At 51.8% G+C, this 21768-nt stretch overlaps 1 protein-coding gene across 9 annotated transcripts in view; it reads left to right on the plus strand.

The window, feature by feature from the left end:
* The window catches only part of TFAP2A (transcription factor AP-2 alpha), a 37333-nt gene that overhangs the window by 3050 nt on the left and 12515 nt on the right, over positions 1 to 21768 (plus strand). For 2 of the 9 annotated variants that reach the window (XM_085607237.1, XM_085607238.1), the window contains exons 2-3: positions 14388 to 14816; positions 17867 to 17918. In XM_085607237.1, the coding sequence (XP_085463363.1) occupies positions 14388 to 14816; positions 17867 to 17918 (481 nt within the window). Of the gene's footprint in view, positions 1 to 1394; positions 1576 to 7579; positions 8156 to 12542; positions 12570 to 14387; positions 14817 to 17866; positions 17919 to 21768 lie in introns of those variants that run through there. The other 7 variants (XM_085607234.1, XM_085607230.1, XM_085607231.1 and 4 more) reach the window with 7 other exon arrangements.

The following is a 21768-nucleotide window of genomic DNA, read 5'->3' on the forward strand; positions in this document are numbered from 1 at the left end:
GGTGGGAAGACGAATAGACGCGGTGTTGATTGGTACATATATGTGTGTGAATAGGCAGCTGGAGGGATGGATGGATGGATGGATAGATAGATAGATAGATAGATAGATAGATAGATAGATAGATAGATAGATAGATAGATAGATAGATAGATAGATAGATAGATAGATAGATAGATAGATAGATAGATAGATAGATAGATAGATAGATAGATAGATAGATAGATAGATAGATCTCCAAGCTAACAAGAGTAGTGTTGGTGATGTTTTCTAGAACTAAGGATGGGTGGGTTGATACAAAAATAGAAAAATGTCTGGATTGGTAAAATAACAGATGTGGTGGAGAATGACTTGGTGGACAGATGTGTGCATTTCTCCATGGAGGCGAATACTGAAGGAAGCAATGACGGGGAAGAAACGAGGGACGAGTGGAATGGATGGGTGGATTGGTGGTTCGATAAATGAATAGATCGATAAGTGGATGGATGAATGTTTACTTGATGGTCTGATGGATGGGTGCATTGATGATAGGGTGGTGGAATTGATGAAAATATGGATCAATGGATGTAAAGATGTATGGAGGGATAGGTGGCTGAATGGATGGATTGGTGGCACGAAACATGGATAGATAAATAACTGGATGGATGAATGGGCTACTTGACAGTTTGGTGAGTGGGGAGATGGATGGATAAAAGTATGAATCAATGGTATACCTTTGTATTGGCTGACGGGTGAGTGGGTGAACAGGTTTGAATGGATGGATTGGTGGTTCGATAAATGGAGGGACCGATATGTGGATGGATGAATTGGTTACTTGACAGCTTGAGGAATAGATGGATCGATTAGTGGGTGGAAGGATGGATACAAATTGAATAATGAATGTGTAGGTTGATGGGTAAGTGGGGCGCTGGATGGGTGGGTTCGCACATAAACAGATTCATAGATGTAGGCATGGTAAGCAGGTCGGTTATTTGGTGGGCTGACGCGTACCCTGATGGATGAATGGGTAGATGGGTCGGTGGATCAATAGATTGATACATTAGATGGTGGGTGGCTAGGATAATTGGCGGAGAGATTGGCAGTCGTGTGGACGGACGCCAGGTATGTGTAAAAATGTAGTATTGAATTATGTTGAAGAACAGATGATAATAGTGTAATAAAACCAGCCTACGTTTCTATTTCCATGGGCACAGCTTTCTTCCTAAATAGTAACGCCACCCCTTGAAAAGTGCTGTAATAGGCGCGCGGAGTAGTAACAGTGCGCGCGAGTGCTACCCAGCAGCGCCCCGGGCTGTGCCCCCCGCACGCCGTGCCAAGGGAGCCATTGGTAGGGTGGCTATGCTAATGAGGCGCCGGCTGCCTGGTAAAGCGCTGGAGTGGGCGAGTTTGGCCATTAGAGGGAGATGTCAGAGCGCAGACAGGAGCTCCCGCTCAGCCTGCCTCTCCCCGGCGCGCGCCTCTCTCACCAGCACACTGGATCTGTACTTCTGCGAGGCGGGGAGAAGCCAGGCCCTGTCACGGCAGCCCATGAAAATGCTCTGGAAGCTGACGGACAACATCAAGTACGAGGAATGTGAGGTAAGCTCCGGAGATGCTGGGGCAGGGGACCCCCCCCCTGGATGCACCCCAGAACCTGCACCACACTGCAGGACAGCCTCTGCACCCTTGCCTTATTATGGACGCTGTTTTTATTTATTATTTTGGGAGACTTTTAAAGCGCTCACTGAATCGCATCCAGGCGCCTGCTTTAATATTACTGCATTACACCACTAAGCGCGTTTTAGAATATACTCTGCGATTTTTGTTTTAAACAATTCGCGTTGGACACCTAAAGTTTGTTTAGTTCATTTGAGTTTGTAAACTTTTAAAAAAAGAAATCTAATACAAATTTACACATGCAAAGAGAGAGAAAAGGAAAACGGGCAGCTGAGCCAGAAGGGAGATTTTTGTGTAGGTCTCCACAGCGCGTGAACAATCTCCAGAGGATGACGTGTGAGAGTTGCTTGACACCAGCACACAGGAGAAAGGTCGGCTTTAAGGAACCCCCTGCTGTCTGGTTGCAATCGAGTCAGTTGACTATTGCACATGAACACTTCGTTGCCTCCATTTTTAGCTACTACCAAGGCGTGTTTTTTATTTTTTGATTGTTTTTCTTACAATAACTCAGGCACCGATAAATCTTTAAGTATACATTTTTAATGAACAATGGTATATTCTTCATTAAACCAAATATAGTATTTCTTGACAGCCTTTTGACAAGTTATTAGTGGTTAAGTGAATGCAGTCCTACGTCACGAACATTTTCACAATAAACAGTAAATTGTCGTTTTTCTTCCGGCCTCTTTGATACCAAGAGGTGTGGTACACTTGGGACCATGGCCACCTCTTTTTTATTTATTTTTTTATTCCGAGAAGGTCATTGCTTATGCGTTATAATATATATGTTTTTCTAGAAACGGTTGTACCTAGGGCGGCACGAAAAGGGCGTAGTAGTAGCAAACCCTTTAGATTTTAGAATGAGAATGAATTCCCTGTCCACGTGAGTGGCTGTCATAAAAACAAAAATGGCCGAGGCTTTTTGTTTTGCTTCGGTTTGTTTTGTTTCCCACACTGAGTGAAATGTGAAAAATGCAGCCCGAGCAGGTGAGAGGCGCGGGCAGGATCCTCCTGTCCAGACTTGTAGAGCTCCGCGGAGCATCCGGGTTACTGTTTGTGAACCAGCTCGGGCTGAGCGTTGCCCTGTCACTGCCCGGTTGTCCCTGCTACTCTACTGCCCAGTCGCAGCTCTACTGCTCTCTACTGCCCCATGGGCTATGGCGGCTCTCCTACCCTGTCACTGCCAGCTCCGCTTTCACTTCTCTGCTGCCCTGTCAATGGTCTCTCGCGCCAGCTACTGCCCCTCCGCTCTTTTGCACGCTACTGCCCTATGACGACTCTCTTGTCCAATCACTGCACCCTGCCCTGTCACAGCCTGCAGTGCTATCAATGCTCCCCTGCCCTGCCACTGGTGTCTTGCTCTGTCACTGCCCTTACACTCTCACAGCCTTACCGCTGAACCCCTGGCCTGCACTGCACTCATGCCCTGCCCCTGGCTGATACCCACTCTGTCACTGCTCTGCTGTCCTGCCCTTGCTACCCGCTCAGTCGCTGCTTCCTGTCCTGTCACTATTCTCCTGCCCCTGCTACCCGCTCTGTCACTGCTCGCCTGTCCCGTCATTGCTCTGTGCACTGTTCTCCTGCTGCCTCGTCACTTCTATTCTGTCCTGTCACCACCCCTACTTCTCAAACTGCCCAGCTGCTGTTGTCCTGCCTTGTCACCGCTCTGCTGCCCTGTCGTGGCCCGCGCCCTCCCTCTAGTCGTATTCTCTTTTACTAGTCCACTGCCAACCTCTGCCCGTGACTGCTAGCCTTGAACTGCCAGTGCCCCGGCACTGCCCCCGTGTACTGCCATTGTTATATCTGTAGAGCAGTACCGCCCACCGTCCTGCGCCACTGCCCCTCTGTGCACACACTGTCCATCGCAGGCACGCGCCCGGCGCCTTCATTGTTCTCTTGTGTGACATCGAGCGTGGCTCGCGTGACACAAGCCCGGGCACCAGAAGCACGTGGCCAGAGCTCTGTCAAAGCCTTGCATTTCAGCGCACAGCAGGGTGCGCACACATTGTGTTATCTTGTGGCATTTATGTAGCGCTTCACATCTCTGATGTTCCGAAGCGCTAGGTATACAAACGACGCAGAGTGTTTATTTTCTCGTCAATTGAGATTGTTTTACATGAATGAATGGGTTCATTTGGTGTGTTGAGGACGCTGATGATTCCAATGTGATTGCTAATGTTGCCTATATAGTCTCTTATTAAAATCACAAGTACGTGCACTGTCTGTCTGATGGCTTCGTTGCTATGTTCATATGGTATTTTCTGTGAAGGCGCTTGTAAAGATGTGTGAGATTTGAGGGATACGTGGGTACTCTGGAATGGTTTGTGCAGCGCTCAGAAAGTGTCTTTTTTATTGTAAATAATATTCACGTCCTGACCTCCGCTGCCTTCGCGTTTGTTTCGGTCACGAGCGAGATTAGAGACACCCACACAACAGCCGGCTGTGAAGTGTTTTCCATTTATTGTCCTCTCCGAGGTGCGCATCCTTTGTTTGCGTTGTGGGTCTCTCTCGTGCCGCCTGTGCGGGGTGTGGGGGGTTCATCCGTTGTCCCACGGTTCGGGGTGGGGGCTGGAGCCCACAGACGGGGTTAGGAGACCACGAGAGCGAGCCCAAAGCCCGAGGACAGACCCAGCGTCCACGGGAGGGAGCCCCAAGTCCACGGGAGAGGGCCAATTCCACTTGGGGGGTGGGGCAGAGTCCACGGAGGGAGCGTCAAGTCCACGGGAGGGAGTCCCAAGTCCACGGGAGGGAGCCCCAAGTCCACGGGAGGTGGCAGAGTCCACGAGAGAGAACCCCAAGTCCACAGGAGGTGGCAGAGTCCACGGGCGCGGCACGAGCCCACAGGAGGGAGCTCAAAGTCGATATGAGGGAGTCCAAAGTACACGGGACGGGTCCAGGGTCCACGGGACGCACGCGAGGGGGCCCAAAGTCCTGTGGAGAGTGGTGGGGCGAGGGCGGTGACGGGGGCAAGAGTTACTGCAGGCGCCCCGAGTTCACGGGCGCGGTGAGACGCCCACAGGCTGATAGATGCTCACTTTCGAAGACATCCATAAGACGTAGGGGCACCTGGCTGGGCACAGGGTGAAACTACTGAGCTATAAGTGGATGGGGCGAGCACTCGCGAAGTGCATGTCTGTGTGTGTGCTTACATTGTGCACGTTCCTTGTTCTCATGCTTGTGCTTCAGTGCGCTGGTGTCCGTGCTCTCGGATACTTGCTCTCAGGTGTGCCGAGCCTTACTGTGTGTGCAGCTAGTTCCTAGAAATGCGCAGCGCGCGCTCTGCGTGTTCTGGTTTGTTTGGTTCCAAGTATCCCAGGTGCTGGCACGCCGGTATGTACAGTAATACAAGGAGTGTGCAGGGATTACTGCAGAGTGTGTGCTCCCAGGCCAGTAGTGCCTGCAGATGTGGGCCCTGTCATGGCATACCTCCAACTCCTATCTCAGGGGCGACGTTATGCGCCCACAAGCGACCTCTCCTGTTCCACTCCGGGCGGTACAGGCCTCCTGGTAGTCGTTCCTGCCTCACTAAACATCCGGGTCTTTTCCATAGGGGTAAAAGTGTCCTTTACGGCCCTGCCCTATCTCCTCTCCATCCAGCTCTCCTTCCAGGTGTCGTCTTGCTTCCGAACCGTCAGGTCTCTCTTCTGAGGGTTTAATGCATCCTGGCGCTTCCAGGTACATGCAATGTGTGTTCTTATGCACATCCAGTTATTGATCAGTTCCTCTATGCTCTCATGTGTGTGCAGTTTATGGTTCCATGCGTTTTCTTTGCTCCAGGGTATAGGTAATGTCGAATAACATATATCTGCACTCGGACTCCCACGTGAGCCGATATCGCAGGCGTAAGCCCCTAATATTTGCAGAAAGTAGTGGGCAGTGTATTCTCCATTGTGTGTGCAGTAGGTAGATGTAGTGTGTGCTGCCTCCAGCTGCTGTGCCCCTGAGACGTGTGCTCTCAAATATTTTCGGGGTGGGCGTTTCAGGTGAAATGTGTGGGTGCAATGTGTTCCACTAGGTGTGTGCAGCGTGTGGTGCCAGGAATTTTGCGGTGCAATCTCGGGTGTGCAGTGTGCTCTTGTGTCTGCGCAGTGAGGCCTTTTCTACATGTGGCATTGTGCGAGCAATGGATTGTCTGCAGAGGGTGTAGTGTGACCTGTGTGCGTGCTGCGTTCGCAGGTGCGTGCAATGCGTGAGCCTATGTGTCCACCGGGATGTGGCCAGTGCATGTTTCTAACTGCTTATCGTGCTCCCAGTTGTGTGAAGTTCCGTGCAGTGCATGCTTTCGTTGTGTACAATTTACCATTCCAGGCCATGCTGTGCCTACACCATGTCTGCGGTCTACGTTGCCAGTGTGTGCAGTGTGGCGTCCCACCAGCATACCGTTGTACTAGGAGCGTGCAGTGTAAGTGTATACTCTTGTGTGTGCAATGTATGCCCTCGTGCGTGCACCAGGAGCGTGCAGCGTATGTTATGCCTACCCATTTGTAAACTTGGACGTCCCTTCTGCCTGAATTGATATCAGATGTACGGAGTTTGATATCCCACGTGCCTGCAGTTCTCCCACGTGTGTGCACTTTGCCGTGCCATGAACATCCAGTGGTCCCAGGTGTGTGTAGTGTGGCTTCGCTTCATGCAGTGTGGCCTTCCGGGTTTGTACAGTCCTCGTTTGATTGTGCATGCAGTGCTCCCATGTGTGTGCAGCTTGTCATCTCATGCGCTGCAGTGCTCCCAGATGCGGGTAGTGTGGTGGCCTCAAATGTTCCGGCAGTGCTTGCTGGCGCCGAGTGCAGTGCTGCTTTCCAGTTCTGTACAGTGCCTGTTTCATTGTGATGCACTGCTCAGGTGTGTGTAGTGTGGTCTCTGCTTGCAGTGCGGCCTCCCAAGTCTATACAGTGCATATTTCATTGTGATGCACTGCTCAGGTGTGTGTAGTGTGGTCCCCGCTTGCAGTGCGGCCTCCCAAGTCTATACAGTGCATATTTCATTGTGCGTGCAGTGTTCCCATTTGTGTGCATTTGGGCATCCCATGTGCGTGCAGTGCTCCATGGTGTTTGTAGAGTGCCTTCTGCTTGCAATGCGGCCTCCCAGGACTATACAGTGCATGTTTCTTGTGCGGCCAGTCTTCCCAGATATGTCCAAGATACTTGCAGTGCTCCCAGGTGTGTGTAGCGTGCCCCCGCTTGCAGTGCTGCCTCCCAGCTCCCTATAATGTATGTTCCCCTCTGCGTTCACTGCTCCCGGGTGTGTGGTGTGGCCTCGCTTCTTGCAGTGCTGCCTCCCAGGTCCCTATAGTGTATGCTTCCTGCGCGTGCACTGCTCCCGGGTGTGTAGTGGGGTCCCCGCTTGCAGTGCTGGCTCCCAGCTCCCTGTAGTGTATGCCCCCACTGTGCTGCACTGCTCCCAGGTGTGTATAGTGTGGTCCCTGCATGCAGTGCTGTGTCCCAGGTCCCTATAGTGTATGCTTCCTGCGCGTGCACTGCTCCCGGGTGTGTAGTGTGGTCCCTGCTTGCAGTGCTGGCTCCCAGCTCCCTGTAGTGTATGCCCCCACTGTGCTGCACTGCTCCCAGGTGTGTATAGTGTGGTCCCTGCATGCAGTGCTGCGTCCTAGGTCCCTGGGGTGTAGGCTCCCCTGCGCGTGCACTGCTCCCGGGTGTGTGGTGTGGCCTCGCTTCTTGCATTGCTGCTTCCCAGGTCCGTCCAGGCTATGCTCTCACGTGCCTGCACCGCCCCCAGGTGCGTGTAGCGCCGGCTCCCGGGGCGTGCAGCAGGGCCTCCCAGGTGTGCCCCGGGCTGTGCAGGGACTTGCCGGGCGCTGTTGTTATTGCAGCCCTCGCCTTCTGCCAGCTCCGGGCCGTGAGCCCTGCTCGCTCTCTTTTTGGGGAGTAGTTTGCGAGTTGGGCAGCCGGTCGGACGGGTTTCTGCCTTTGCTGTGGAGCCGGCGGAGGGAGGGAGCAGGTCTGCGAGCTGTGCCTGGAGAGTACGAGCGGGCTCGGCCTCCCTGCGGCGCTCTGGAGGTCTCTTTGTACCCTCCACACCCCACCTGGAGGCCTGTCCCGGGAACTTACCCCAGGGGCCCCACGACCCGTCCCGCAGCAGCCTCCACCACCCGGGCCCTCAAGGAGGCCGCCTCTGGGGCTTCCGGGAGCAGCACCTCAGGCGTGAGCCGGGCCTTGCGCCGCCCTACGGGGCACTAGTTTCCCGGGTCCCGTCTGCTGTTCTGTGTGGAGAGCTCCGGAGGCGCCTAGAAGCCCGTGCCCCGGGCTGCGAGGAGGTCCCGGGTGTGTGTGGGGGCGGTCGCCGTTAGTGAGTGGTCCTCAGGGGAGGCATGGAGAGGGCCCAGGCGGCCGGGGACCCGGGCCTCGCCGCTTCAGAGGCGGAAGTGAAGGAGGCCGGAGGCCTGGAGAGCCCAGGAAGCCTCTCACCCCCAGGGAGCAGCAGTGGCAAGAGAGGAGCGGCGAGAGAGAGCAGCGCAGCCGGCAGCTACCACACGGCGTACCCCGAGGTGCCCTCTCACTTCTACTCTACATTCAGCTCACTTATAGGGCGGTATCTGCCCTCTACTGTCCTCTACTATTCTACCAGACCTCCAGTACCTTTCCAGGGGGCCTATCTTCCCCATGTGTCTCTAGTCTCTTACTCTACCCCCTCCCCAGAGGTACACCTGGCCACCGCTCTCACCTATCATAGGAGGCACCCAGCATTTCCTGAATGGTTGTATATGCCCACAGGTGGCCTCTCAGGCCATGCTACACCCCACCTCTTACTCCGGGAGGCCCTGTGTCTCTAGGTGCCCTCTTCTCTCCTACTATTAGCAGAGATCTTCTCCCTGGGCGTCCTCTTCTGCTGTACCTCCAGCACTTCCTCGAAGAGGCTGTACGCTCGCGGGTACTCTCTCCTTTCCTCCTACCTTTTGTTCTTTCTGTAGGAGCTGCATGGCCCCAGGAGCCCTACTCTAACCCTACTATTCTTCCTCTTCTTACTCCAGGGGACCGTATGTCCCTAAGTACCCTCTCCTGACACTTCTATATCCTCATTTTTCTCCTTAGGACCCATAAGCCCAGGTGACCTCTCCTGTCATACTATACCTCCAGGTCTTCTCCAGGGGGGCTATATACCCCCGGGTGCCCTCTCCTGTCATACTATACCTCCAGGTCTTCTCCAGGGGGGCTATATACCCCCGGGTGCCCTCTCCTGTCATACTATACCTCCAGGTCTTCTCCAGGGGGGCTATATACCTCCGGGTGCCCTCTCCTGTCATACTATACCTCCAGGTCTTCTCCAGGGGGGCTATATACCCTCGGGTGCCCTCTCCTGTCATACTATACCTCCAGGTCTTCTCCAGGGGGGCTATATACCCTCGGGTGCCCTCTCCTGTCATACTGTACCTCCAGGTCTTCTCCAGGGGGGCTATATACCTTCGGGTGCCCTCTCCTGTCATACTATACCTCCAGGTCTTCTCCAGGGGGGCTATATACCCTCAGGTGCCCTCTCCTGTCATGCTATACCTTCAAATATTTTCCAGGGGGCTGTATACCACTAGGTGCATCTTCTGTAATGCTATACCTCCAGTTCTTCTTGGGGGGGGGGGGCAGGTACCCTCAGGTGCCCTCTCCTGTCATGCTATACCTTCAAATATTTTCCAGGGGGCTGTATACCACTAGGTGCATCTTCTGTAATGCTATACCTCCAGTTCTTCTGGGGGGGGGGCAGGTACCCTCAGGTGCCCTCTCCTGTCATGCTATACCTTCAAATATTTCCCAGGGGGCTGTATACCACCAGGTGCATCTTCTGTAATGCTATACCTCCAGTTCTTCTTGGGGGGGGGGGGCAGGTACCCTCAGGGGCCCTCTCCTGTCATGCTATACCTTCAAATATTTTCCAGGGGGCTGTATACCACCAGGTGCATCTTCTGTAATGCTATACCTCCAGTTCTTCTGGGGGGGGGGGGGCAGGTACCCTCAGGTGCCCTCTCCTGTCATGCTATACCTTCAAATATTTTCCAGGGGGCTGTATACCACCAGGTGCATCTTCTGTAATGCTATACCTCCAGTTCTTCTTGGGGGGGTGGGCAGGTACCCTCAGGGGCCCTCTCCTGTCATGCTATACCTCCAGCTCCTCTACGGGGTCAATGTATCCCCAGGCGTATCTTCTGTCATGCTATACTGCCAGTTCTTCTGCAGTGGAGCTATATAGCCGCGGGGACCCTCTCCTGTTATGCTAATTCTTCAGCTCTTACTCAAGGAGGGTATATGGCCCCAGGTGCCACCTGCTGTCCCACTGCACCTCCGGTTCATCCACCAGAGGGCTATTGGCACAGTGGTGCTCACTTCACCCGCTCCCTTCCTGCATGGTGATTTAAATCCAAGCTCCCCTCTTTTATCCTGCTGTCCCTCAAGAAATGTATACCGGGCACTGTGGGGCCCCTGGTGCCATCTGCTTACTAACCACTTCCTATTGCTGCAGGGGACAGTGCACCGCAGGAGCCTCCTCCTGCCCGACCATGCCTCCAGCTTTCCTACAGAGGGCCCGAGGTGCCCTCCTCTCTACTTCTCTACTTTACAGCCTTCCAAAATGGGACTTTACGCCGCCAGGAACCCTCTGGTGTTCTGGTGCAGCTCACGCTTTTACTGCACTGACACATCTGCCCCAAGGGCCCTCGTCTGTCCTGATATTGTTCAAGCTCTTCCTCCAGGGTCTATCTACCCTACGTGCCCCCCCACCCCCAAGCTACTGTAACTCAACATTCAACAAGGAACCCATGCACCCCCAGGTGCCCCCTGCCCCGATGCCACTGTAACTCAGCATCTTCTTGCAGGGAGTCAATGTACCCCTAGGTCACCCCCCCCCCCCACACACACACACTACTGTAACTCAGCATGTTCTTACATGGAGCCTTTGTACCCTAGGTGCACCCCTCCCCCGATGCTACTGTAACTCGACATCTTCTTACAGGGAGTGTATTCGTCCTCAGCCCGCCCCCCCCCCCCCAACTACTGTAGCTTAGGATCTTACATGGAGCCTATGTTCCCAGCCCCCACCCATACTACTGTAACTCAACATCTGTGTACCCCAGGTGCCCCACCCCACACCTACTTACATTGAGTAAATGTAGCCCCCGTACCCCTCATACTGCTGTTACTCAAGGTGTCCCAACCATCCTACTTTGCTTCCAGCTCTTCCTCCAGGGAACCATACTCCCCAGCTGATTTCTCCTCTCCCGCGCTTTCTGAGGATCTTCCAACAGGGGGCGCTAGCACAGTGCGCCCTCTGCTTTCTCCACCTTCCTGCAGCTTTTGTCGGGGGTGAGGATGGGGGTTGGGTGGCGGAGGTGATATCTACGTTCGCGTGACCTCTCTCCTTTGTATCCTCGTTCTTATGCACTGCTCTAGCTCCCCCTATACCTCCCTCGAGGCAATTACAACCGCGCTGTCATGTGCTCGGTGTATCTAGACACCTGAGGCTGGCAGCCACGTGCAAAGACATGTCACCGAGCCCAGAGCAGCGCATACCGCCAGGTGGGCTTGACTGCTCACGCGCCAGCCTCGCCGTCATTTCTCCATCCCACCCGAGGCGTCTGGTTCTCACACCCGTTTCCCCTCCTATGGACCAAAGAGTCGTGAGAATCAAGCGTGCTCAGTCCTGACCAGGGTATAACCTTCGCATCTTCCAGCGTTCCCTTCCCTCGCCCCTCTGATCTCAGCGCTTTCCCCCATCCTTCCTAAACTGCCCCAAGCGCCCAGAGGCCTGTGAATGAATGGGGGATGCTGCGCATGACACACCTCGCGTTATCCTGCTGATGGTAGTAATGTTAACTATAACATGCTTAAAGGAGTGCTGTATACCTTACGTCTGTCATTTCTAAGCGCTGTAAAATACTCCTGGGTGCCCGCAATCCTGGTAACCAGTCGTGACATCCACCCGGGGCACCCCCTACCCTGGGCATATTCCGCTTAGAGAATATGTGTGGCAAAACCTTGCAAATCTCTTAATATTAATACCTCCCCCCCCCCCCAAAACTGCTTCGGATACTGTCAGGCCCCCCTCATCCCAAATTCTCACGACCTGTCTCCCACACCTATGCCCCTCTCTGCTTCGTCTTTTCAGGGCGCCAGCCCCCCCAATTCCCTGCCCCCACCCACGCACCCCCACCTTACCCACCCCGTTACATCTCTTCCTCTTTCGCTTTACCCCGGCCTGGGAAGCCGTTCACAATGGCTCCCGTGCCTTCCTCCCCTCTGATTCGCCGGGCTCGCCCCCTTCTCCTCCCCACCCAGAGCCCCCTCCCTCCCCAGCCTCCCACTTCTCCGATCAGACCCTCCCACCCTCCAGTCAATGGACGTCACTCGGAGCGGGCTCTGCCTCGGAGTTGCCTCCTCGCTTCACGCTCGATTTGCAGCCATTCTCGGCCCCTTATTAAGTATTCGTGTAACATTAATAGTCATGAATATCTGCTATTAGGAGTCAAAGGCGAGCAGCCCGCTCTCTGGGACTGGGAGCTGCGCCGGGAGGGAGAGAGCAGCCGGCTGTCTGCACAGGAGCACACGGCGCGAGAGAAGGCAGGAGCGCTGAGGAGAGAGAGAGGGGGGACAGGAAAGGAAACCACACAAAAACTTTCAATTGCCATTACAAACCGGGACAGACACCGCCGCTTGCGCATCCCCGGAGGAGCCCTTCCCCAGGCACACATGGATTCGAGTCCTGGCTCGCCGTCTGTGACACCTTTTGCTCTTGCACACGCAGCATAGCGCTTGGCTTTCTTCTGCCTTCTTGTATTTTTTGTATTTTTTTCCATTTTATAATTATTATTTATTTTTACTCGTTCGTTCCTTGTTGTCACATCTCTCGATTTTTTTCTACCCTTCGATCCCCTCTCTCTCTAACGCCCGAAGATGTTAGTGCACAGTTTTTCTGCAATGGTGAGTTGTTTTTTTTATTTTTAGATGTACGTACAGGTTGTTGTGGTTGTTCGTTATTTTGGCTTTCACAGCCACCATGCTTATTGTAAGGCTATGTTTTCGCTGCGTGCTTTTTTATATATATTTTTAATATTCCTTGTTATGCTCCCTCCCTACCGGCAACACTTTTGTGGAATCCATGCAAAGAGTAAAAAAGCTCGCTTTATAATCCTTTTTACATCCATGCACGTTTTTATCTTACCCTACACGTGCTTTGTTTTTACCTTGTCCTTCATTATATCCAGGACAGACATTGCTTGTATTTTAATTTTGACACATAAAATAAAAAATTTAATTTTTAATTTTTTGGTGGTTGCTTGACACTCTGTATATGTTAACTCAGTGCAGAAAATTACCTAATACTGTCGACTGTGTTGTGGTAGTTGTCAGTTACATCTGCAGCCCTTGTGGCGGTATTACACTTACGCCAAAGTGTGTGGCGATTGTGCGTCTGCTCAGGCTTCCAAGCTCCATTGTGTCAGTTGCACACGGCTTTGTGGGTGTGAGTAGGGTCGGGTGTAAACCTAGAAAGACAGGAGATATAGCTGGGACAGGGAAGCAGTTGTGTGACCCGCAACAATTCAATTTAGTGTAGTGCATTCGGAGGTGTTCACTGCCTTCTGTACACATTGTGGGCCCCGGCATACGGTGCACAAACACACTGGCGCGTGCAGTGGCGAGCTCTAGAACAATGCACAGATTTTAGTCGACATTAATGCCATAGTGTTGAGCTAATGTTTTATTCGCGTATAATTCGATGTTATATTTTACCGAGTACATTTGGGCTCAGCTGTCGTTGAGCTCTGTGTAGCCTCTCCTGCAAAGCTTAGTTGTTTTTGACCAGATTATAATTAAATCACATTCACAGGCTATTTATTGTATACATTATATCTCCACGTGAAAGAGGCGCACACGTCTAATGTAAATATTTCAAGAAATGCGAAGGAATTTAAGAGTAGATTTATTATTGTGAATACGCTGACCCTGCTTCACAGTTCATATTTAGAAAGCCATATTTAGTCATTATCACACAGACCATAGTGGCTCGTACACATCCTAGCAGTTAATCTCCAGATAATCATTTACATGTTTGTCTGTAACGTTCATGGCTGCGGCCATGGGGAAATGCACCAAGGCTTGTCTTGGCCCCGTACCGGGAGGCTTTGTTGTGTCTTGCAGTGAGAGCGGCGAGAAGTTGCCTTTATTTTCTAATAATTATAAACTATTTGCTATTGTGTGGAGAATGCTCGTTGCAGTCAGTCCGCACCACCGACCCCTGGGACGCCAAAGCGCGCTCGTATTGTGCCTTTTTTATGTCAAGGGCATGTAAACACTCTGAGAAACGATTGACATACACAACAACAAAAAAGTTAAAGGGCCCTCCTGCCTGGATATTTTGTCCCATAAAAGTATCCCGGTGTGTGTGTTTTTGTGTTCGCTTGGCAAGTGTTCATGTGAAGCCACCGCGCATGCACTGACCACACAGTCCGTGCGAGTTATACGGAGTGCGTGTGTTAGTTTTTCAGTCATAAAAGTCCTTTCATTTATCTTCCATTTTTGTTTTCATGGTGAGGGCGCACGCACGTAAACACGCCTTGTGTAAACACGCTGCTGCACACCCGGTGCGCGCCGGCTGACTGTTACGTGTGCACGTTGCCTCACAAAAGTGTTGTGTTTTGTTGTCTCGCCAGAGCTCTGGCGCCTTTAGTAAGACGGTTTTTCAGGGTGTTTCTGTGTGTGTGGTGTCAGTGCCTACTAACGTGTGCTTCTCCCCAACAGGACCGGCACGATGGCGCCACTAACGGCACGGGCCGGCTGCCGCAGCTGGGCCCGGTGGGGCAGTCCCCCTACAGCAGCGCCCCGCCGCTCTCCCACACGCCCAACGCCGACTTCCAGCCGCCCTACTTCCCGCCGCCCTACCAGCCCATCTACCCGCAGTCCCAGGAGCACTACCCGCACGTCAGCGACCCATACAGCCTCAACCCGCTGCACGGACAGCCGCAGCCTCAGCACCCGAGCTGGCAGCGCCAGGGCCAGGAGTCCGGCCTGCTGCACCCGCACCGGGGGCTCCCGCACCAGCTGTCCGGCCTCGACCCCCGCAGGGACTACCGGCGCCACGAGGAGCTGCTGCACGGGGGCCACGGCCTGGGCTCCGGCCTGGGGGACATCTCCATCCACTCGCTGCCGCACTCCCTGGAGGACGTGTCGGTAAGGACGCGCGCAATTGCGCACAGGCGTGGAGACATGCGCGAATGCACTCTTCCACAGGGTAATGCCATTCTCACACAGGCACGTGCAGGCGTGTAGGCCGTGTACACCCACACACATCACACCGGCACTCAATGAATTGTTAGGCCCCAGCAGTGCATTTTGGGGGGTTTCAGGGGTGCCACACAGGTGCAGAGCCGCGGGGGCTGAATGCACGGATCACACATGGCCCACTTCATCCCTCACAGACCCCTGCAACTCTTAATTCTGCGTGGGGGTGCTCTAAGACATGTAGAGGGCTGTGGTGAGTATAGTATATTGTGAGTTCATTACACTGGCAGGAAGTCCTCGTGTTGTCACTAGTGTGCAGATCAGATAAATGAAATGGCGCCTGATATAGGAGCCGTATGTATACAGAGGAGCCCGGTGCAGATATATATTCATTTGGGACTGAGGTGGGGGCTGCCATGCAGGGCAGAATGCCAGGGAGGCCCCGTGGGTCCCATGCCATGCTACAATACACACTACTACAACCAGGGCCTACTACTACTACCAAAACAGGAACCATGGCAGGTGTGGCAAGTGTTCAATAACGGGGGTCGGGGTCTAACCCAAAGGCAGCTAATGGCAAATCATTTTCAAACAGAATAATGGTATCGTGGACACGGAGTCAAAAATGAACCAATGAACCCAGGGCATTGCGGTGAGGCCAGGCTCGGTGAATGTGTGCCCCGAATCCGCCCCTGCCTGAAAGTGCTTCAAATGCTTCTTATGCCGAGGTGCAGGGTTAAACGGCGCTGAAAGCAGCCCCCCTCGCCGCAGTGCTGCAGGTATCACTGAATAAAGTGCACATGCCCCTGATCAGACACTGTGTGTGCCACAGCAAATTCAACAGAGGCGCAGTTGGCCTTAAAGTGCCTCTTGCTGCTTCCTTTCCATGGCCCTCGTTCTACAGCAGGGTATTGTCTGCACTTCACAGCATTTCAGTACCTTGTTTTAATCGTTTGCACAGCGCCAACCACCCTTGTAATGGCTTCGTGGCGGTTTATCTTTCTGTCCACTATGCCGCTTGAGGGCAATCATCGCCCATAAACCCAATGATGTTCCTCCCAGAAGTGTGAGGCAGGGGTCACAAGCAGGTACAGCCCCAGCCTAGCCACCAGCAACTAGGGGCTCTAGGCGCCTCATGTGACGTGTGCCGTAGGCGGCTGCCTAGTTTCATATATATTTGGAGCCACCTTGGTCTCAGCTCCTGTGCACGCTGTTAATAGCCGAATACATACCCTACCAAGTACAGGGGCGCTGTAAACAATCCTTCAGATACACACCAGCGCACGGGGAGGTGTTCTAAGCATGCGGGGGCTTTGATTATCAAATAACTCTCCATAATAGCGCTTATCTGCTTAAAATAGGCCGGTGCCCGAGGCAGGAGCGGGGAGGCACTGCCAGCCATATCTGGCTGCTGCAGCCGTGTCAGTGTGTGCATAATATAACAACACACGGGCCACCGACAAATACACGCTAGGGTACAAATAATCTAGGATTCAGAGCGGAATGTCCTTGAAAATGTGGGTCGCCTTCTCTCATCACAGACGTCGGCCTTTTCATTGTGAACAGTTTCCAGGTAGATTCCGCCTCGAAATAATTCACGTTAAATGCAGCGCATTTTCCCATTCACTGCAGCCGACTCCTAACCCGTTCAGCATAATTTTGGTTTAACTCTCGACTCAATCGTCGAGTTTAAAAAAAAAAAAAAGTATTTACAGTGACGTTCAGAGATACAGACTTTAAAAACATATTCCGGTGGCGAGAGAACAGTCGTCTAATTATGTAAATATTATATTGTCCGTGTGTGCACGCACCCCCACACATTCACGGGTAGATCATCGATGTAATTACATATTCATATTTTATGAAGGTCTTTAGATAGGTCTGTAGACAATGTATCAGTTATTATGTAATAATTAATTCTCCCTGCATTAAAAATCGATGGCACCTGACAGAAGCTTGCACCATAATAATATTGAAGTTAAACGCAGCCCACCGGACTATCAATATGCATATACATATAAATACATATACATTTCCTTTCCCGGCTGGCAGTGCCCCCACCTTCCCCCACCCACCCCCTCTCCGATCCTTCCCTAGTTTAATTATCCTTAAACCCAGAAGCACTTGAGGCGGGTTACAAATGAGCGCGCCGAGAACCATAAAAGGCGCAATAAAGCGCGCAGGCCCCATCCGGGCGGAATCATTCAGATCAGGCGCAATTAGCGGGCGCATAAATCCCGCGCAGAACGGAAAATGTTAGAGCCCGTGTTATTGTTGGAGGGGTGGGCGGGCAGGACCCTGGCTCTTGGTTGCAGGGCGACCCCCGTTCATTTGAAACATCTAAAGCCATTGCAGTTTTTCCTCCATTTTTTCCGAGGTCGGTTGAAAATGGTTGATTTAAAAACAGAGAATTTAATTTACATTCCACCTATGTGCTTCCTCGAGCACACGAGTCTTACTTGAAAAGAGAAGTAACAGCCAATACGTATAAAAAAAAGGCGAATGAGAGGCTTGCATCTCCCCTCCGAGTGAATTGCAACGAAGAGTTGTATTTTTCAATGTAATCGGACATACATTTATGTATTCAGTTTTACATAGAGTTTGAGGGTAAGGCTCCTCTGAGAGTAGACAGACAGACAGCCTAATAATAACCTTAATATAATTTTCCAATTTAGGGCCTAACCCCAGGGTCTAACAACCTTAGATTATGAACGAGCGGGACTAGGCTCCCCGAGGGGATGGCTGTGGGATGTGAGGGGGCCCTGGGCCGTCGGCACACTGCAGGGCACCCCTCGCACCCTCACACAGACCAGCGCTCCCAGATTCGGGCAGGAGGCCATGGGAAACAGTGGCGTCCGGAAATGCTTAACACGTGGATGCTCGTGAACCCACAAGGCCGCAGTCAGGGAGCTCTCTCCGCGCACGCCGTCCCGAGTTATTGTTGAGTTATTGTGCTATCGGCATGTCGTGACAGCGGTGTGGTGTTTCTTGTGTTGCAGCACGTGGAGGATCAGAACATTAACATCCCCGACCAGACAGTCATCAAAAAAGGTAAGGGAGGCGTTCGGTTCTTTTTACAACCAGTTGTTGTGCTGAGGGGGGCTCCGCAGGGGTCGCTGTCACCGTGGTGAATGTCCCATGTCACGTTCCTGTGGAAGTCTCGATGTGGGCAGTAAGGGGGCCTTGGAGATACCGCAACGCCAGCGGTGCACCTGTCGGGCGTGGGGGGGGGGGGGGGGGGGGGGATTGGGTCTATAGATGTGTTGTGAGATCTACTGGGGTCGCCGTTGTAGAGATCCCCTTGGAGTCCAGACCTAGTGACGCCTACAGACAGGCACAGGCCTCAGGGTCTGCACAGATGAAACGAACCCTCGGTGTGTGTGTGTGTGTGTGTGGGGGGGGGGGGGGTGCAAAGCTACAGGGAGCCCTTAGGATGCCAGGTCTCGGGGTACGCGCCATTTTGGGTGGGCTGTGGCGGCTAGCAGAGTGAAAGTCTGCCCAGATCTACAGAACCCCTGGGAGGCGCCAACATGGTACTCGGTCTACCCTGGTCTAGTGAGGCCTAAGAGGGGAACTCACTGGCCTCAGGGTATGGACAGACATCGGGAAACCTAAGGGACTTACCTGGGGGCCTCACGTGACTTAGGGCCTGCACCCCCTTCCGGGGAGCTTACAGGCCCCTCAGCCTGGGCAGGTGTTTTTGTGACCCGAAGGTGGGTGTGTGTGTTTTGTATGTGTGTGGGAGCTAAGGGATCTATCTCTCAGTGTCTGGAGATGGGTTGTGATGGGCTCGGAAAGGCTGCATAGGCGAGTGGGTGTCGAAGGTGGGAGGGTCTCAGGGTTCGCACAGAGTTGCTGATGCTGGCCCGGGAGGCAGGACTGGTGCTCCTGATTATCCACACCAAGGTGACGTAGTTGTGTGTGTGAATTAATAAGTCCGAGGCGGACGGATCTGTGAGCTCGAGGCCGCGGGCCGCACTCCCCTGATCCTGCGCGTGCGGGGGGCTGGGCTGCCGTGAGAGATGGCGTCAGCTGACTCCTGAGCAGAATGGAAGAGGGACACCTCATTCATGAGCACAGCGCCCCTAGTGGGTGCAAATTACCGGGGTGTCTTTGGAAAACGCCTTACACCGGAGTGTGTGTTCCCATGCTATAGTATGTGCTGTATAACTGACGCGCTTCTCAGCCGAGGAGATCAATCCAATGTCTGTATGGTGCTGGGCATTTACTAGCGAAGAAAGTCCAATCTTAAAAATAACAACAATAGCTATGAAAATAACAACGGGTAGGATAATAATAAAAATATTAATCATAATATTGATAATAATACCAATAATAATGCAAAAAATAATATTAATAACAACCCCCATTATTGGTATGTTTATTATTACGTCAAAAATCAAGTTGTTTGATTCATTGAGAAAGGTAGAATATATTCGACAGATTTGTGTTCTATTATGTACTTAAGACAATTTGTTTTCTTACTTTTCATCATTTATCCGAGAAATGCCATGCGTGCACGGTGGGTGTGTAGGAAATTTGAAAAGCTATTTAGAAAAGAGAGAAATGAAACAGTGAAACAGAATGTCCCGGGGGTCGCCTTCTTTCATATATGACTTTGTTCCACTGGTGTTTGTTTAATTAATGGCGGAGAGCGGCCAGAAGCCGCCATGATTCGATGACGTGAGCGGTCAGCGGCCTACTCCCGGGGACGTGGGGGTCTGGGATCAAGTCTCTCTCCCCCCCCCCCCCCGGTTCCCCAGCCCCCTGTCACGTCCGATTACATGGGCAGGACGCAGGGTTAGAAAAGATGCTCTTTTCCGAGCCGACGCGATAATTGCCTCTTTTATTAGTAATCTCAGGAGTTCGTTTAGCGTCCGTTGTCTCCATTAGCCTCCCCAGAGCCATTACTGTCAGCAGCGATCTGTGCACAAGTAGAATAAGAGTCGGGGGGTGCGCCGCTGCGCTGCCCTCTCCTCACCAGAGGGGGGAGACAGACTGTGCCTGTGTGTGTATATATTCACAGACATAAATATGTATGTACATAATAAACATATTTCAAAATTATTTATATATATATATATACATATACATATATATATATGTATTCGCACACACACACACATAAGATTCCAAAATGTTCTTATGTTATGATTTATAAGAATACATATATCTGCCTTATATACCTATTTATAAAAATATTGAAAGCGAATTAAACTAATTAAATAATTGATAATAACGCTGTAATATTGTTTTAATATCCAGTACCTGGGTACTACTATCGAAATACGCGTAGGTGCTGGGAGGAGATTTCTCTTTAAAATGTGAAGCCTCTCGCCGTAAACACCAGGGGCACGGGTCTCGGGGGCCATGCCAGCGGAATTGCTGGGTGAGGGGTAGGCTGTAGGGCCTGTGTGGGTCGTTTCTCATTAACCACGCTGCCCTCCACAATTAACATTAAACATATGGGGTACTACGCCGCCTCCTGGTGCATATATGGTTTAGGAAGCTTAGATGTATTTATGTTTTACGGATTTTATGATTTTATTATGTGTTGGGTCACAATTATATACCAATCTATATACCACTCAAAGTGTGTATATATATATATATATATATATATATATATATATATATATATATATATATGTGCGCGCTTTATTGCATACATAACAGTCATAATCGGGAAAAGAACATTCAAATACTGTCAAAGATACAATACATAGCATATTTAAATGCTCACTGTCTCCTCACATACACTGTCACGGACTTGAATGCGTAGGGTTCTAAAAATTAAAGATGCTAAAAATTAATAGTGGGAGGGGTCTCCTTCCGGTGTTTTTGGAGCCCTTACTAACCAAAGCCTGTCTATGACTGACGCAAAAGAAATACATTGTACCCTTTAACGCGACCCATGGGCATAACAATGAAATAACCTAAACGTGGCCCTGTCGATTTATTTTTTTAATTTGTTTTACCGACCAGCATTTTCCCTATGGTTTAAGGACTATGCGTTTCAAAAGGCGCTTTTAAAAATCCTAAACGTCACCCAGGTGTGTGATGCATTTGATGAGCGAAAAGCCCTCTCCTTATATAAAGTGAGGTGCAAGAAAGAGTAAAATAGAATGCTTATTTGATGTTTGTGCACTTCACTGCAGGAGTTAAATCCTTGAATTAAAATGTGTCCGCATGCAACTTTGCTGCTGTTAATGCAATGAAAATAAAAATTACTACGAGCATGTCTTTACATACAGAGGCTTAGAGAGAACTGTGTGTAGCGGATAATCCGCTGCTGAAAAATAATATGATACATATAAAATGCAGGCTGCAGTGCCGGCTGCTCCATTTGGGAGCTGAGACAATCCGCACACGCACCTTCCCCGGGGCGCAGGGGCGGCAGCCCCCCTCACTCTGCGCCCCTCATCCCCGGTCCTGCCTCGGGGTGCCAGTGGTGGTTCAGTCCGCGCAGGGCCCGGGGGCAGGCACCGTCTGCACAGCGCTGATTTGTACAGGCCAAGGGGTGGGTGTTGGGCTTTACTCTGAGTTTTGCACACTCAGGAGAATAAAGGCTGTTTTCTGGAGAGGATTTGGTGAAAAAAATAGGCTCCGAGATAAGCAGTGCGCGTGGGAGCGTTTCTGTGGAAACAGGCGCTGGTGGCTGCTCTGGCGCTCCTTGCGGTGGTGACCGCTCGGGCTTTGGCCACTGGGTGGCGCTGTGGCAGTCCTCGCGACGCTTCTTGTTAGGTGTCTAGGCGGCGGCCTGCTGCGAGGTGATCTCTGAGAGGAAAATTGTAGTTGGTCTTAACAAATGTTAATGTCCACTCCTCCGGACCAGACAGATTCCATATTATTGTTTAACGCGCTGTCAATAAAATATCATATTTTCAGCTTCTAGAAGTGC

Source organism: Triturus cristatus, chromosome 5_2 (genome assembly GCF_964204655.1).
Source record: "Triturus cristatus chromosome 5_2, aTriCri1.1, whole genome shotgun sequence".
NCBI classification, from domain to species: domain Eukaryota; kingdom Metazoa; phylum Chordata; class Amphibia; order Caudata; family Salamandridae; genus Triturus; species Triturus cristatus.